Source organism: Equus przewalskii, chromosome 8 (assembly GCF_037783145.1).
Source record: "Equus przewalskii isolate Varuska chromosome 8, EquPr2, whole genome shotgun sequence".
NCBI lineage: Eukaryota > Metazoa > Chordata > Mammalia > Perissodactyla > Equidae > Equus > Equus przewalskii.
The window spans coordinates 29,714,730-29,732,953 of record NC_091838.1 but is presented as its reverse complement, the minus strand read 5'-3'; the positions used below and the strand labels follow the sequence as shown (position 1 = coordinate 29,732,953).

Genomic DNA, 18,224 nt, shown 5'->3' with positions numbered 1-18,224 from the left:
GTGTCTTTCTTAAGATGACAGGCTTATCATGATTTTTTTTTTTTTTAGTCAATTCCTCAAATATTCAGTGGAGACAAAAATTGTCAATTCATTTCTGGTACCCCTGAGATTTTTTTCCCCTATCAAGATGTAACATCTGGGTGACATACATAAAAGGAAACTAAGAAAATAACTCAAAAACCATTAAATTTCTTAGATGAGTAAATATAGTTTGCTTAATCTTTATTCAATTAATTTTTGCATACTCGATTCTATTGAGGTTTATTTGATTATTTGAAACACAGACACACACACACACACACACACACACACACAAAAGAAGCCCATGAAATGAAATATTCAAGTGACCACAAACGTAACTGTCCCACCCACCGAAAGGGAAAGAAGAGAAAGCATTTAAAAGCAAAGGAAGTCAATTCATTTTTCTCTGCCTCTCCTTACTAGACAAGACTTTTCTTTTGTCTATGCTTACCTGATCCTTCAAAACCCAATTCAGCCATCTGTTTGTCTAAGAAGCTGAGCCTAATCAAACAAAACCACAACAAGAACTTGATCCACAGATATTTATACCTTAGTCACATGCATCTATGTGTGAAATCGGCATTTGATTTTTTTTTTATTATAAAGTACATAGACTCTATTATTCATCAGTGGTTTTATTTTCTTTACTGTCAAAATGCCTATTATCCACCTCTTCCAAATGCTTATTTAGGCTAGTACTTTGCAACACCCTCTAAAATCTATGTTATGCTGACATTTCCAAATCAATTGTAATTAAGTGATAGTGTCCAGAAATACAATAAGCTAGTACAGTCTCAAAACATCTCTAACTAGCAAAGCAGAAGTGGGAGACTGTGAGTTGATCCATTGATAATGACACAAGACCTATAAAGAATTCCTCTTTACCTGGAATTGATATTTTTTTAAACCATTTATATTTGTTTTTGAAAAATACAGACTACATACAATATTAAAGACATTTTCAAAGATTCCTCCACTAAAAATATCATAAGAATAATATGGAAAATTCTAGGCACCCCAAGAAAGACCACAGTTTTATAAATTAATTCTTGAAAATTTAAATCTGGAAATGTTGCATGTTTATTAAAAATTAAATATAATGTTTTAGTAACATGATTATTAATCCTGAAAGGTTAAAGTTTACAAAAAGGTTTTTTTCCATTCAGTTCCCAAGTAACCATCTTAATCACTGTATATATGGCTATGTACTTAGAGAATAACTAAAATATCCTGAACAGATATAAACATCAGAGAACAAAGCAGTATCACTCACACCCGTGGCTTGGCGAGTTCTTCACTGTTATATTATTTACCTACACATAAAAGATCTAGAGAGAGTAACACTCTTATAACTTATTATTCTGTTTGAAAAAAGTTGTAAAAGAATTTAGAAACAAATAGAAAATTCTACACGAGATCCTCTACCTACAAAATTCAGTGTCTCTTTCCTGAAGTCCTGAGCTGTCCATACGCACATATTGTTGCTTCTGAATTAGAGGCTGATAATATTTAAAATCATTCTGTAGGAGAAAAATGATGACATTTGATGATGTTAAATTATCAAGTATAAATTGAGGGGATATATAAAAGTTCTCTAGAGTAAATTGTCATTGTGTACATATTTTGCCAAATTTATTAATCTAAAAATTCAGCACTGCCCAAAAGAACAAGGGACGTGCCTGGAATGCATAGTGGGTACAGGGAGATCAGAGAGCTGTGCATGTCATTTAGAAGGGCTGGGAATAGGACTGACCTGCTTGAAGCCTCCTGAACTGAGGGGACACCAGTGTGTGCCAACCATCCCCGCCCTCCCTAGCAACTCTATTCTGCTGCCCATCCCTCCCCATCAACATCAGTTAGGGTTATTCGTAATCCATTATTCCTTGTAAATACAGATGTTAAGTGGAAGCGGAGAAACACTAGCTACTCTAAGACCTGCAATTCATGGAAATAATTTTTGAAATCAATCATAAAACCATGAAAAAGAATTAAGTATTTTCACACGATATATAACTCTATACTCTATGTTACAGAAACCAGAGATAAACCCATATTTACATTATCAAGAAATGTAATATTTAATTCCCTAAAGCAGAATCAAAATCAAGATCCACAGACAGCCCAGTTCTATGATTTCGTAAGTATCCAATTTACACTTAAAACGTAATTTTAAATTTATACGCAAAACAAAAAAATATATTCCCTGCCGTAAAAAATAAATGTTAACTTCACTATATCCAAAATTCTGATTTAGTCTAAAAAACAGAAACCTAGAAATAATGCAATACCAAAAATCTAAAAATCATGTATGGTCAAAAAGTAAAAGAACATCAGGAGTTTGCTGGAAATCTGAAAGCAGGGCCTAGGAGCAAAACAATGACTACAGATAACGTGCAAAATTGTCATGAAAAGCTTTAGCTGCTGTTGTCACTCAAGCAGACTTTTATTCTACTTTTAGCCACGATTATGTTTTAATTATTTTCAACTAATTTATTTCACTGTGTAGTACTGAAGTACATCATTTATAAAAATTCATTTTAATTAAATAAAAAAAAACAAATGCTATGAGGAAACAAAGTCAACTGTTTTTCATGTTTTTATTTGGTGTGAAACAACTTTAAAACACCAGTACCATATTTTAGGTTAAAAAAAAAAAAAAGCCTCTATTTTAGATAAGTGGAAAGGCAGTCTTTGCCAGGATGATTTAATAAAGACAACTTGGTTACCTGCATAACAATACTGATTCAAAATCCATTTACATTTGGGAACAATTTTGCAGAAGATTTACTTTCCAAATAGTATTCTATTTGGTCTCATATTAATCTGATGTTGAAATAAATAGCTATTACTTGAGCAATTTTCATTCTCTGGCACAGAGAGCCATAGAAATATATATGTCACAACAAAATAAATAGATCACATGTGAATTCTAATCTTTCTTGATATGAAAATTCCTTTATAAAATAGGAAGTATAGGAAAATACTGACACTGAGCTTCTCCATCAAAGGAGATTTATCATAATTAAAAGATTAAAGTTAAAATAGCTTGGCACAAAATTAGAGAGAAGGGAAAGATATTATCTCATTAGCTAGTCAGTGATAAAGAACAAATACACCAGTTTCTGGCTATAAAGATTTGTACTTTTCCTTTTGTAATCATTGAAAAATATACTATGAGACTAAATCAAGTTCCTAAATTGAAGGAAAAAAATTCAAATTTTAAATGTTTCATCCTCAATGCATATCTTTTGAACAAGAAAAGTTCTCAACCAAAAAATGTTCTCCACTGACAAAGGGAAAAGGTCAACATCCTATTTCATATCCACCTTTTCTTTCACATCAGAAATATACATTAAAAAAAACTAAACCCAACAACAAATTCTTCAGGAGAAAGAACTATGAAAATGAAATTGTTTCTTAACAACACAAGAATTATACTTCAGCAACCCTAATTTCAACAAAAAGGAGAAATAAAACTGCTTCACAGAAACTTGAGAAAAAGATCTGGGAAATACAAGCTCACTGGTTGCAACAGCCTTGAACTCTATTAAATGCCAACAGTCTTTAAACTAATTTCATGAAAGAGACATAAACCAAGAGATAAAAAAATTCTAAATAATTCACTTATGTTGACAAATGTGACTCAGGGTAAAGTGAAACAAGGAGAGAAATCCAGTGGAGTATTCTATATTTACTGATAGTCACGAAAGCTTTTTCTTCCTACTAAATAGATAAAAACCATTTTTGAGTGCTTCTGCTTTGATCCTATACTTCTTGCACTGCAGATATGAAAAAAATAGAAACATTTTCAGTCCATCAAGTGCTGCCAGCACTAGCTCTGAAATTTACTCCAAGTCTACCTACTTGTTATCTCAACTTTTATTGTTCTAGTCCAAGCCACTAACCACCTCTACTCTAGACCACAATGAGAACCTAACTAAAACAGTTTTCTTGCTTTCACACTTACCCCTGTACAATCCATTCTCCAGAGAGTAGCCTAGACAATCTTTTTAACATGTAAATGAAATCTTGCCATTCCCCTGTTTAAAAATCTTTCAATGGTTTTCAACACACCTTATAAGAGTCAAATAACAGCCTACAAGACCCTACATGATCGGATCCCTGTCAACCTCTCCTCACCTGTGTTTTTTTCATGCTGGCCTCATATCGTCCTTCAAATTAGAGTTTCTCAACCTTGGCACTATTGACATATTGGGCAGGACAGTTCTTCGTTTTAAGCACTGTCTGTGCATTGTAGGATGTGTAGCAGCATCCCTGGCCTTGGTGCCAACAGCACCGGCACCCTCAATTGTCACATCCAAATAAGTAAAGAAGATAGGCTCATTCCCGCTTCATGTTCTTTTACCCTCTCACTCCTTCTACCTGAAATGCTTACCCCAATGCTTGAGCTGTACAATTGGTTCCTTATCATTACTGTCTCAGCTTGGCTGTTGTCCCCTACTCAGAGAGTCCTTCTCTAATCATCCCATGTAAAGCTGTACCCACTTTCATCATCTATAGCCTAGCACTTAACCTAACAGGGTAACAAAGTAAGTGCTCAAAAAGTAGTTGCTGAAAGAATGCATAAATGTCAGTATTTATGAGAAAAGTGTTTAAGCGGCAAGATCATAATATTTAATATATAACGCCAGAGCAGCACTCCTGGTTAGTCTCCTATACTCTATCTGCCCACATCTTTCAAATGTGCATTCTAATGCACAATTAATTCTTTGGAAGTACTGGTAGCATTACTGTCATTTAGAGACAATGTATATTTGTTCACACGCCTTAGAAAAAACAGTCCAAGATCAGAGCATCCTTCCAAAGGGTGGGGAATAGAGAGGCATTCGAACTGTTCAGAAGAGTGCTGAAAGCACTGAGCGTCCAACCTATAGCTAAGAACGGTCATGGCAAAGGTACTCCTTGTTTGTTCTATCAGGTACACAATGGCTCACCATTATATCTAAGTAGTTACTCTCTAATTTATCTTGTTTTAAGTGGGCACAAAAAGGTCAATAATTCTTATTTAAAAAATAAAAACAATGAGAGAAAAACATGACTTTGGTTATTTCAAAAGCAAAAGGCTATAATGAATGAAATCTGAGAGTTGAATATTCATTGATCAATCAGCTTTTAGTGATTTCATGTGAACTGGTAACATCAATTCAGGTTCATCATATGCTGAATAGTTAAACCTTGCAAAATTGTACTCTCTCTAATCAGTAGCCCAACTGGATTCCACTCAACTCCAAAAAAGACTGATTCACTTCTGTCATAAGAGTCCTTTTAGTTACTTTTGAAGTTGTTTTTGATATTAGTACTTTGAATACACATTTCCTCAGAACATTAACACAGTTGGGTTTTTTTTTTTAATCATGTCATTGCTCTGAATTGCTAAAGTGTATTTCTAGACACTTAATCTAAATCACTGATTTAAAAAACTATCATTCATCAGAGCATTTACATAAGAACTTTTGGAATGGGCAAGTGAGATCTCACAATTCACTGTGTGGGCAGCAAGAAAAAGCTGGCACATACCAGTTGTGCACCATGAGCTTCTGCACAGCCAGAAGAGCATTGTAGCGAACCTGCTGGTCTTCGTGGTGCATGTGGTTCATCACCAGCTGCTTCCCACCAAGCTGTTCAATAACCCTGCAGAAGAGAAACCACTTTAAGAAGATACTGCAATTACTTTCAAACTCATGCTGTTAGCAGAAAGCCTAACTTCCAGAGTGCCAACAGATTTTAAAAAGAAAAGTTACAATATAGGTAAGTAAACCAACACGTCTTTTTTATATCATTTTCTCAAAATCACAGATTTAAGTATTCAAATATTTTCTCTTTTGAATTCCTAATGATAAATCCAATTGTTATTCTCATTTCCTAATAAGGCAAATTTTATCTACCTGGAGAGCTCATAGACTGTTGTACTATTCTAGATGATAGTTTTTTAGGCAGTCAAGTATTAACTTCTTTATTACCAGTATTTCTGGCTTACTTAAAATCAGTATATTGAACACCATCTAACATCTGTAATAATATCAGATTAATATTAAGTCCACCAGTTGCCGTGCTGTGAGACACATAAGTGCTAGAATGCAGATAGCAAGGAACACAGGGTTAAAAGGTACCCAACAGAAACCACGTTAATTTTCTGAAAAAAACTATTAATTTTTAAGATATCTGCCTTTTCTTGTAATGATGGAATATGCCACACGACCTCCTGGGCAGTGACACAAAGAAGAAAATTCCTATGTCAAGAGCATCGAGGTAGCTGACAACTAACACTGCACCCTCCAAAACCCTGAAAAATTCAGTTACTACAGATGCAAAAGTAAAGTGAAAACGGCTATTTGCTTCGTGAATGGAAAGAGGCTCTGTGTTCCTCTGCAAGGGTGTGGCTGTGAACAGAGCTGTGGAGTCTCAACTCCAGCACAGTAGTGTGGATTCTCTGATCTGTACTGTCTGATGGGCGATATCACTACCATAGTCAGTGACAAGTGACACCTTAATACAAGACGGCTTTTGTCGGTTGAAGACAACCTCGCAGATGGATGGATGGAGTCTGGGGTGAGAGAGAGGCTTTGACCTGTGTAGCTGTTTATACTTTATCTTTTGAAGCATCTTTTTTAAAAAATAAACTGAGTAAAAACAAGCACAGTATAATTATAACCAAGTATTAACTGAGAGCTTGTTATGAGCCAGGCACTGTGCTTGAAAACATTACCTTATCTAATATATCAGCTCTGCTCCTTATCAGATATGTTACATTAGGTAAGTCATTTAATCAAGTAAATTCCTTTCTGCCAAATGAGAATAACAAGGACGCCTCATTTATGGTGCTGCAGTGAAGACTAAAGGACATAAACCCCATGTCTCTGCAGTATGGTAAGCCGATGTCTACTGCTTAGATGATGATGGTGCTGAGGATACAGGGGCCGCTCCCCTTCAATCCATTTCTCTCACTGTAGTCAAAGTGATCTTTCCCCAACTCTGAATAGCTCTTTCCCTGCATAAAACAATGGCTGACCAGGCCCTTCACAGTCTCACTGGAAGCCCCTGTCCAGCTTCACAGAGCACAGTCACACAGCCCATGTTCTCTGCACTCGGACTCCACTGGCCTTCTTTCAGGTCCTCCAGCCACAGGATCATGGCACATGCGGTTTTCTCTCCTAGAAGATTCCCATTCCTCCTCATGTAGGTAACTTCTATTCATCTTTCAGATCTTGACTCAATTGTCACTTCCTTAGGGAAGGCTTCTCTCTACCCACATTACATTAATCCCCCTAATATGCCCCTTCCATGGCATTATGTATCTCTCCTTCATTGTATTCACCTGAGTTGTAATTTTTTATCTGAATAATTATTTTAAAAATATTAAATTTGTCTTTATTACTATAGAAGAAGATCCATGAGGGCCAAATAGTGCATAGTTTTGCTTACCCTATGTTCCCAGGACTCAAGACAGAAGGCACTCATCAAATATCTATTAATTACATTATTATATTATATTAATATGTACTATATTAACAACAATATCTATTATCATCTAGTTTCTCTTTTTGTCAAAATATCGTTAAAGGATAAGTAAGACTTCAAAAAAGATAGACCTTTACTACAGCAAAACTGCCTGAGGATAACTCTCCCTCAACTGTTGTAGCACACTATTACTGGAATTCTAAATAACAACAATAGTAAACATTTACAAAGCACCTACTATCTGCCAGATACTTGTTTTAGCACTTTCCATTATTAACTCTTTTAAGAGTTGTGAGTAGCCTAGGATGGCCATAGGGAGAAATGAGAAAGAATAAAGGTTTAAAAGAAAACTATACAAATCAGTAGTAATATTCAGGAAAAAGAAAGTCAAAGGTCCACTATGCCTTATTCTCAGATGTGCTTAGAATTATCCATTGCCACACTAGGAGATACTGATCTGCCCAAACTGATGAATTATTTAACTAAACATCAGTTTCCCTAACATCTTTGTAACCATGCTAGTTTTTTGAAACTGATATTTATACATATATATAACAGGATAATAATATGGAACTCCTCCTGCCTCAGTTTCAACCAAGACACCAAATCAACAGATAATCAGACACCAAAGTGAATCTGTGAGAGAACATCGCATGCAGAATTTACAAAGAACTCTAACAATTCCTAATCCCCTTAGGGACCTCTATTTCAAATATTAAAGGATTCAGGGAGGGTAAGGATGACCTGTGAGTGTTCTGTGGAGTGCACTGGGCCACGCTGTAGGTCTCTGCCCCATAGACAAGAAAAAGGTGGTGATGGCTTCTAACCCCATGTCAAGGGAACCAAACACAGAGACAGTGTGTACTCCCTGCAGTTGGGAGAGCAGTGGCCTGGTGGCTGAGCGTGGCATAAGCCTGAGAGGTCACAGCAACCTGTAGCAGCAAGGGAGAGGGGGCTGTGTCCAGATCAGCCTACATTTCCAGAGCCTGGGGGGCAAAGGACTTTGAGAGCCACCACGAGCCAGATGAAACACAAGAAATGGCTCACCTCAACCTACGGGTGCTGCAGTTGGATGGCCCAGAAAAGGTGCCTCCGATGAACCCCAAAAAGCGCTCTTAAGAGAAATTAGCAGCCTCACACATCCACCAGGGTAGAGCACATAATGCCACCAACAGCAAGTGAGAAACACCCTGCTTCTCCCCATCACCTCCTTTGTCCCCATTCACCAGCCTCAGGGAGACTGAGGTCTCAGGGGCTGCGCTCAGGGAAGCAGAGCCAGGAAGCGACATGATCACAGGCCCTCCCTTGTGGAGGCATCAGGGATAGTAGGGAGAGAAATCCTACTTTTGAAAAAGTAGTGAGAAGGGCCATAAATGTGGTGGACTAAACCCCTTTTGTGATTCAAATAACCATGGGACTGTTATCTAGAGTGAGGAGAAAAGTAATGAGGCCCACCTAGGTTTTCATCCAGAGGCACAGAAAGATTATGATCACTGAAGAAATTTTACAGGGATTTTGGGGAACAAATATAAAGTCATTCTTATTTCACCACAAACTTCTTATTCAACTGACCAATCTGATATTAGGGTGTATGAGCTACTTTGAGAGAGTTGGCAGGGCTGGCTTCTTACCCCTGCTGTTTAGGGTAACTCTGCTGTCTCCCCCTGCCCTGGCTTACTCCTGTCAGAGGGGATTTCTGTGACTGGTGAGTTTGGAAGCAGGAATCCCGTATGCACAGATCCACCCCTTCCTTTATCTTCCACATTGGTCCAGTGCTACCTGGGACTAATGGGTTAGTCCAGTTCTGGGGTTCAGTATTAGGAAGGCCATCTGTCTACTGGACACACACCACATTCTCCAATATCAGCTTTCTCAGTAAAGATTCTATTTTGGCCTCCATCTGTTACCTCTGTTGTCATGTTTCTCAAAAAACTTTGGAATTCAGGCAAGCAAGAGGGGAATTATTTATTGGGCCCCTTCTGGATACCTCCCATACAGGGAAATGCAGTTGATTCTCATTATTCACGGTAGTTATGTTTTATACAGTCATCATGAACAAAGATTTAGTGAATACTGAAACTCCCAGAGGAAACACAGCATTAAGTTCCTGCAGCCTCTGGCCACATTTTCATTAACCAATACATAACCTTGTTTTATGTGTGTTTCTGTTTAGACACCTTATTTAATGTATACTACTGATTCATTAACACTGAACTCACAGCCAACAGCACTATAACTCACGCCTGAAGCAAACTCATCTAATACACACATCTTCTCCCTAAGGCAATCACAGCCTTCTTGTGCTTAGGACACTAAACAGCACTTTAGCATTATGCTTGGAGGCCATTTTAAACAGTGACCTCACCAATAAAATACACAAAAATGCAAACAACACGGCACTAAATAGATCACATAAGGAACACGTTTATAGTACAAGAGCTAAAACAAGAAGGCAGAGCATTGCCTCATTTGACCTCAGCTGGGAATGTGGTGCGCATCAGGTGACTCCAACTTCGCTCTGAACATACCCACAAATGATTGCAAAAGCACAAGTAGTGATGCAGTGCTTAGAAAATAAACTTTAACAAAAAGGCAAATTCACAAATCTAGAATCCATAAATAATGAGGATCAACTGTGTATGAGGAGGTATAACCTCAGAAAGCTGCCATATGTGCGTAAAATATGACCAATTTAAAAAACAAAGATCACCGCCCATCTATAATAATAATAATAGTAACACTTCTCTACATGTTGAACAACTATACTAAGTGCTTCATATTTACTTCATGTAATCCTCACAACAAATTACTGCCTAGCCTTCCAGAATGTTGTGTTTTTGACATTTTAAACCATTGCCCCGACAGTATTTTCTCATATTATCACCAACCAAGAACATTTTTAAGCTTTGCTTTTAATAATTTATTATGCATTCATTTTCAAACTATACAGGTTTCTGCCCTCCACTCCAGAGATTCCATCAGGTCTCAAAGAGGAATGGACAATCTCCACTGCGCTGACACTCTCTGCCATAAAATAAACCGACTTCCTGTCTTCTAAATTTAAGAAGCAATTGAACCCGCCAATTACTTTCAGATTATACAGATGTCCAAAATCATGAATACTTGAAAAAATAGTGAGAAAAGAATCTTCCCAGTTGGCATATTAAGTAAGACAAGATATCATTAAAAAGACAAGCCATTTGGATGATTCACTTTAGAACTAGATTCGAGTGCTTTATTAGCTATTGTCTCATAGGGAAAACTTTGCTAAACATATTTCAAAATAAGTTGAGTCAATAGCATGTTAAGCTTTAAAGACTTGGAATATTATAATACATGATTAACAAGCTCAATACTGGTAAGAACATTTAAGGAATGGTACCAGCTGGTGAAACAGAGAAATGTAATTTTAGAGTAAACTTTAAATATCTTAAAAAGCACAGCACTATTTTTGTTGGTTCTAAAGGTCTTTTTCCCTCTTAATATAGTTCTATAATATAATACAAAATATAGTTACATAAAATATCCTGATAAAGATTCTATTGTTTAGCACTATATTCACAGCTAATGAAATTATATCACACTTTAACACATTAAGATTCCACGACATATTGCTAAAAATGTAAGCTGCAAGTAAGATTCCATTTATAGGAAAGTAGATACTTTTATATCTATGTAGCAATATACCCTTCAGAATCTATAAGCACTTGAGCACAGCAATGAGCACAGAAATCACGTCTATTTTGTTCCACTTCTAATTAGAAAGAAGGCCATTAACATTTTTAAAAACAAAAATAATAACTTATGAGAATATTTACCAGATTTCAAACTGGGAAAAATCTTTCTAAGCATAAAAGTAGTGGAAGAAATCACAAATGTTTTCACTGAAATCTGAGCTCCATGGGGCAATACTCAGAATGGTGCCTAGGAGATAGTAGATGCTCAATAAAACATTAAGGACCAGTGAATGTATTTCACTATACAGCAACAGAAACTTACGTATGATAAAAATCTTATGAGCATAATAATATAAACAGCAAACTTTAAAAATGTTTATATTAAATACAGCAGCTAATATTCCTAATAAATCATGTCAGTAATCAAAATATAAATTAAAAATATCAGGTGCCATTTCTCCCCTGTGAGAAGTTAAAAAGAAATGACAGCACTGCTGAGAGGACAGCAAAGACACTATTCTCACCTCCCACTGGTAGGAGTCTGAACTGGTACACATTTGACGTTTTAAAACTCTCAAAAGTACTTATATACTTTATCTCATTAAATCTACTTCAGGGGACTGGCAAAAAGAAAACAATCGGAAATGTTTGCAAAGACTTTCATTCTGTTTTCATAATAATGAAAAATTGGGAACACATCAAATATCCAAAATAAGACTTGAGTAAACTGGAATACATTTCTCTATAGGTAGCATTAAATTATATTTTTAAAAATTTGTAGATGAGAAATACCCATGAGAAATTAATTTTAAAAAGGAGACAAAATAGGAAATATCATATGATCACAGTTTTGGAAGAAAAAATATATATATATTGAGGAACAAAGATGAAAATAATTAAACTGGTATTTTTTTATAGTTGTAAGGTTGCAGTACTACAGGTGTTTTTTCTTCATTAGTTTTTTCCGTATTTTTCAAGTTTTCCATAATGAACATTTGTTACTTTTCATAACTATAATTTAGAAAAGAGAAATTTATTGAGTTTGGTTGATACAAGGTTTGTGCCATTATCAAAGCAATTTATCAATTTTTATTTGCGTGTGCTACGCTAGGCTTTATACAAGGGCAAAAAAAGATATTTACCTCATATAAAAGTCTGCATTTTAAGAGAACAAGCATAAGTTCTTTTGGTAGCTCTTTCTCTCAGCATTTATTATGCTCTACTTTGTAGTAAACACTATGCCTAGTCAGATACAGTTCTTCTTTTTGAGAGTTCAAGTCTAGTGGGGGAAACAGACCAACAGGTTATCACTGTACACACTATACAATGAGAGACATACAGAACACCACAGACGCACTGAAAACTGGACATTTGTGTTTTAACGGCAGTATACTGGTTTGCCAGATTAAAAAGAGAGGAATCTTTTACATCAGTATTTTTAGTTGCAGAAACAGAAACATGAATGCCTGATTAAAGCAGCAAAAGAATGCACTGAAAAGCAACTATAGCTTGGAAGGCTGGGGAACCTTACACTCAAAGGCTACCCAGGCTGAATCGCAACCAAAATCAAGCTACCAAGCGAGCCCAGCAAGGGTGCTGTTATGACTAAGCTCTTGACCCTGAGTTTACTCTGCTCACACCCAGATACCAGGTGCTACTGCCTACCCTCCTCACGGAGCCTGGCCATCGCTGCTGCCTGAAGGGAATGCCTGCTACCCCGCTTCCCTCCAACACTCATTCCTGTTGGAAGACTGCGGCAAGTATATCTAATTTGCTGAGCTTAGGCCATGAGCATGTGGCTAGATGTAAAGGAGATTAGGAAAGTGAACTGCTGACATTTTTATCTTCTACAGTGGGAGGGAGCACATGCCTGGTAAGGTGCGGAATTCTTCAAATACAGGAAGGCAGTTTAGATGTTGTACTCTTTTAAAAAAAACAAAAAATAAATGTTCACTATGGCATTCCAGGAAAAGAGAGGGTTTTGCAGTTGCACAAGCCCTATGAAAGTTTGAAGTGGCTTGGATATTGCTGTTGCAATGTTTTGATGGTTAGAACAATGCTCACTACACCATTTGTGCCAGAGTCATGTATACAAAGGGGGCACATTCCCTCAGGGATGAGTGTTGGGCACTAGTCATCAAAGTGTGATTTCTGGGCATCTGTCAGGTCCATGGTGATTTTGTGCTTTCTGAGGACAAAGTAATGGAACAGTTTTATTCACATACACAGTATATATTTGAAAAGTAAGACGAATAAGTTGTGTTTGTTTTTTGGAAATCGTATTACAATCTTAAAGGTTATTGGTCCTTTACAAGAACTGAATTGGCCAGGAGAGTTGGTAGTGTAAATTTATCTGGATAGTTTATTTCATTGTTATTTGTATTTATTGAGGATAGCTATTAAATCTGCAGTTTGGGGGGACAATCTCTGTTGTGTTACGCTCTCCACCAGAATTCACAAAAACAGGTTATTGGATCAAAAGTGTTTCTTTGAACTGCACAAGAAGTCCTGAAATAACAACAAATATGTAAAGCTATATTGAACAGGACTCCATTTTGAACATCGTATGTAAATGTGCATGGTGAGACAAATCTGAGTGTGACGAAGGAAAATGATAGGAAATATATTTACTAGTTAAAAGGTTATCACTGGACCAGCAATACAATCACCTGTGGTTTCCAGTACATTTTTGATATGAAATCTTGTCAATTGAAAAATTTTACTGTTTGAGATGGACAAAGGGACAAAACTCAGAAAGAGATAACACTCTTTTTTCTTCTGACACTCCCGCTGTGCGATGGTGAGTACAAATTATTCTACTCCCGAGAAACTTGTAAAAAGAAAAAAGTCCACCACAAAGTTGATGACAAACATTATGTTCTTAGAGAAAGCCAAATTTCTTTATTAAGTAATGTTAAAAATCATGATATCAAAAACATACAGTGAAGAGGAGTAATTGCTATCATATAGGATAGCAGATACTTCACTTAACAGTTGGACAAAATTACTCATTTAATTGGTTTATCAAACACCTAAATAGCGCTTTCTACCATGTGCCATGTGCTGTTCTAAGTAAGTCGTTACATATTAACTCATTTAGTCCTCATATTTACAGATGAGGAAACTGAGGGACAGAGAGGTTAAGTGACATGCCCAAGATCACACAGTTTACTAGGTGGCAGAGCTGGGATCTGAACCTAAGCAGGCAAGTTTAGTCTGTACACTTAACCTGCGTGATTCTGTACTGACATCTGTAGTGCCCATTACATATCAGCCTATGTACTGTGCATGTATGGAGGAGATACGCTTGTTATCTTTGGAGCGCAGAATCTGGACAAGAAGTTTGCTGGACTCAGTACTGACAGACGACTAGTTATGTGCAGTAGGGAGAGTTACTGCTACGTGGATAAAGAGATTGCACTAATGAATTGGAACTCAATAACAAGCCTACTAATATTCTCAGTGTTGAAAGAAATAGAAGTATGAATATGATCAAGTTGCAAGCAGTGAGTGCTGCGTGAGGAAAGGCATAGGGAGTATAAGACTGCCTTTCCAATCAGAAGCATGCCATTTTTTTCTTTTGGGAAGGAACTTAATTTCTTTACTGGCATTAATTTTACTTTAAATAGTAGAAAATGTTCATTCCTGGCTTTATCAGTATATGATACATTAGACAGCACTTCTACTGATAATGCCAGTAAAGATTCTATTATTTTAAGCAACTTAGCAATATAGTCATTATCTTGATTGAATAGGTTAAAAATATCACTTAAAATATCTCCAGTTCCAAACATCAACATCAAATTTGAGATACCAAAATAATTTTTTAGGATGACTGAATTGTGATGAAATGGATACATCACTGAAAGTTTGACTTGTCTGTGTGTGTGCGTGTGTGTGTGTTTGTGTGTGGAGGAAGATTAGCCTTGAGCTAACATCCGCTGCCAATCCTCCTTTTTCCTGAGGAAGATTGGCCCTGAGCTAACATCTGTACCCATCTTCCTCTATTTCATCTGTGGGACGCCTGCCACAGCCTGGTTTGATAAGCAGTGTGTAGATCCATGCCCAGGATCCAAACCAGCGGCCACGGGCTGCCAAAGTAGAGTGCGTGAACTTAACTGCTACACCACCAGACCAGCCCCACTGCAAGTTTGAACTTTTTCCAAATCTTAATGTTTTTATTTTATTCATAGAGGAAAAAAATAATGAAGACTATAGTTAAAAACTACATCCACAAATTACAACTGAATTTAAAGAAATACTTTTATGTGGCTGAACACAACCACGGAGTAGATTGGGAATCTTTATCCCTATGTCTCACAAGTGGCAATATTCACTTTTCTTGCTTTTACACGGAATGGGCTGGTCAACTTAGTGTCTAATGAATTCCTGAAGCAGACTTTAATGAGAAGTCTTTCCTGGTCCATATATGATCTAAATATCCAAAACTATCTGCAAGAGCCTTTAAACTCTTGTAGCCATTCCTGCCAACTTATGGTAGTGAGTTAGCCATTTTCTAATTTAGTAGCAATGAAGAACAAGAAAAGAAGGTGATTAAGTGTAGAACTTGACCTATGTATGACTCAAGCATTCTGTTCTAGATACCTTCTTTGTCCTAATTGTGTATTGTGGCATTGATCCAGGTACAGATGGATACACAAAGAATGTACAGATTCCTCCTTGGCCGCAGAAGGAAGTCTGGGGCAATTCTATCATCCATAACAAACGCTGGCCAGTGAGTTGAAGCTGACTTGAGTATCTTCCAGGGTTAAAGTGGTGTCACTGAACACTTCTTTCTGGAAAGCTACACTGAATTAGCAAGGTAGCTCCTTTTGTAGAGATCTCCACACACATCTGAGGGCTGCACGATCTACTGGTAGTGTTTCCTTAAATACTCAAAAGCCTCTTATGACCACTCCTAAGGTGCAAATTATTGTGGTTTTGGGGAGCAAAGCAAGTTAATGCCTGGCCTTCATACAAGAAGTACAATACCAAGGGTTCTCACGGTGCCCCTGGAAAGAAAGTGTTTATAACTGTTGGGCCACTCAAGTGAGATACTCACCATTTGGGGGGCAACAAGTTGACAGTGCCTTCAGTGTGGTTTCCCAGATGGATGGTAAACATTAGGAGTCCAGTTCAGATCAAATAATTGAGTCTAGTCCTTGTTGTAGGAGGGATTGTCCTATTTGTCTATGCCACCAGCTGAGTGACATTTGTCTGCCACATGGAGTGGCTGAGGGGAAATGTAAGGGGAAAACCGTTGGATTTCTAAGTAGACCCTGATGCTGTATGGCATTTGTTCAGCTGGTTAGGTCCAGGACCTTGGGGGTCATGGATAAGGTCAGTACTGTAGGCTGGCTTAAACTGGTGCTTGGAGTCTTGTAGGTAGTAGCCTTAATTAAATGACATATGAGACAGATTGAATAGATTTGATTCCAGCCTGCGTCACCCAGGTGAATCAGAGTGACCAGTGGAGTGACATATTTATAGGTAGACTTGCCAGAAGGCAAGTTAGTACAGAATTGAGGGTTTTCTGCGTGGGGAGACTTTTCTCTCACATTTCTGTACTTTTTTCATATTGAGGCACTGAATGCCCTTTTCAAAGGGATGTGTCTGCTTAGGAGCAAAGGGCAGGCATGCTTACTGCCTATTATGAGAGATTCGAGTTCCCTAAGTTTAGGGTTCTTCTTCTGCACTCCATACAGGGCTCATTTTGGCTCTCTTCATGTTTTCCTGTGGAAATTGAGACTTGAGGAACCAGCACAAAATGCTAATATTCTTGCTACTGCTACTCCTATAAGTGACAAACTATCATTTGTCTCTGACCAAGGAGTCTCATGCCTCTACCAGCATCCCTGGAACTATGGCAGGTATACTTGCTAACTTGTAAGTAGGATAAAAGCTAAGGACTTTGTAGTTCTTGACACTGTAGTATCAAGAACCATCTAACATTAATACCATTCAAAAAAGAGCCTATTTTATTATGGAGGAATTGAAGATTTTTATATAAAACAAAGACAAAGTTTACTTTCATATAAATATAGCTAATAGCCAAGGTCCCTAACCCATCCAAGACGTATTTAACATGCAAAACAGACAGATCGATGATAGATAAATCCTTCTTAGATATATAGCTGGGCTTTATTTACAGTTCTTCTGGGAAAGGAAGCTAAAAGCAAATCTAGATAAAATACCTTAATTCTGAAATGATAAAAGTGAAAAGCTTATTTAAGAACTTACCTTCTCCCAGTACTGACTTGTTAATGACATCAGGAACCAGCTAAAGTTTCAAATGTATCTTCTGAATACTCTGTTTACACCATTATCTACTGCTTAATCAGAAGCCTTTTATGCCTTTACATAACCCAGCTCTGCTGCCACATCCTTTCCTTTCTCTCTTCCCTGCTGTCCCCCATTATGGATTATCTCTCACACAGTGCTTTACCTTCTTCAGATTACCGATCACTGCATCATCCACTGCAATCAGTCCTCAGCACAAAACACTACCTAAAAGGTTTTTTTTTGCCTGAAACTCTGGCCATGCTACTCCTTTTCTTTGTTCTTCCAGCGGTGTATATAGACCCATGGACCAGTATATTCATTCTTTATTCTGACATCCCTCACTAGTATATCTCCGAGTAACTCAAGGCCTCTGCAATCTCCTACTTCTCCTTTGAGGTATATTTTCAAATTATTTCTCGTAATGACATAGTCCCTTGAAAACTCCCCTTCTCTTTGAAACTTCTTGAAAAAAGGCAGTGTTTTCTCTCTGTGAAGTGATTTCCATATCTCCCTCCATAGGAGTATTTCTCAAACTGAATAGGTCTTCAGTGAGTTTGCAGACTAACAATTCGAAATAATCATTTTAAAAGATTAATCAATACTCAAAAAATTTAATTACAGTTTAAATTACTGATAACTCTTTCATGTCAATTATAGGAATTATTTTGTTTCTGATGTTTTACCAAGGTATCTAGAACAGAATGCTTGAGTCATACATAGGTCAAGTTCTACACTTTATCACCTTCTTTTCTTGTTCTTCACTGC

At 37.0% G+C, this 18,224-nt stretch overlaps 1 protein-coding gene across 9 annotated transcripts in view; it reads right to left on the bottom strand.

Moving 5' to 3' along the window:
* ATP6V1H (ATPase H+ transporting V1 subunit H) overlaps nucleotides 1-18,224 on the bottom strand; it is a 129,737-nt gene that overhangs the window by 23,960 nt on the left and 87,553 nt on the right. For 6 of the 9 annotated variants that reach the window (XM_070631639.1, XM_070631638.1, XM_070631641.1 and 3 more), the window contains one exon: nucleotides 5,560-5,673. In XM_070631639.1, the coding sequence (XP_070487740.1) occupies nucleotides 5,560-5,673 (114 nt within the window). Of the gene's footprint in view, nucleotides 1-5,559; nucleotides 5,674-14,747; nucleotides 15,548-18,224 lie in introns of those variants that run through there. The other 3 variants (XR_011543424.1, XR_011543425.1, XR_011543423.1) reach the window with 2 other exon arrangements.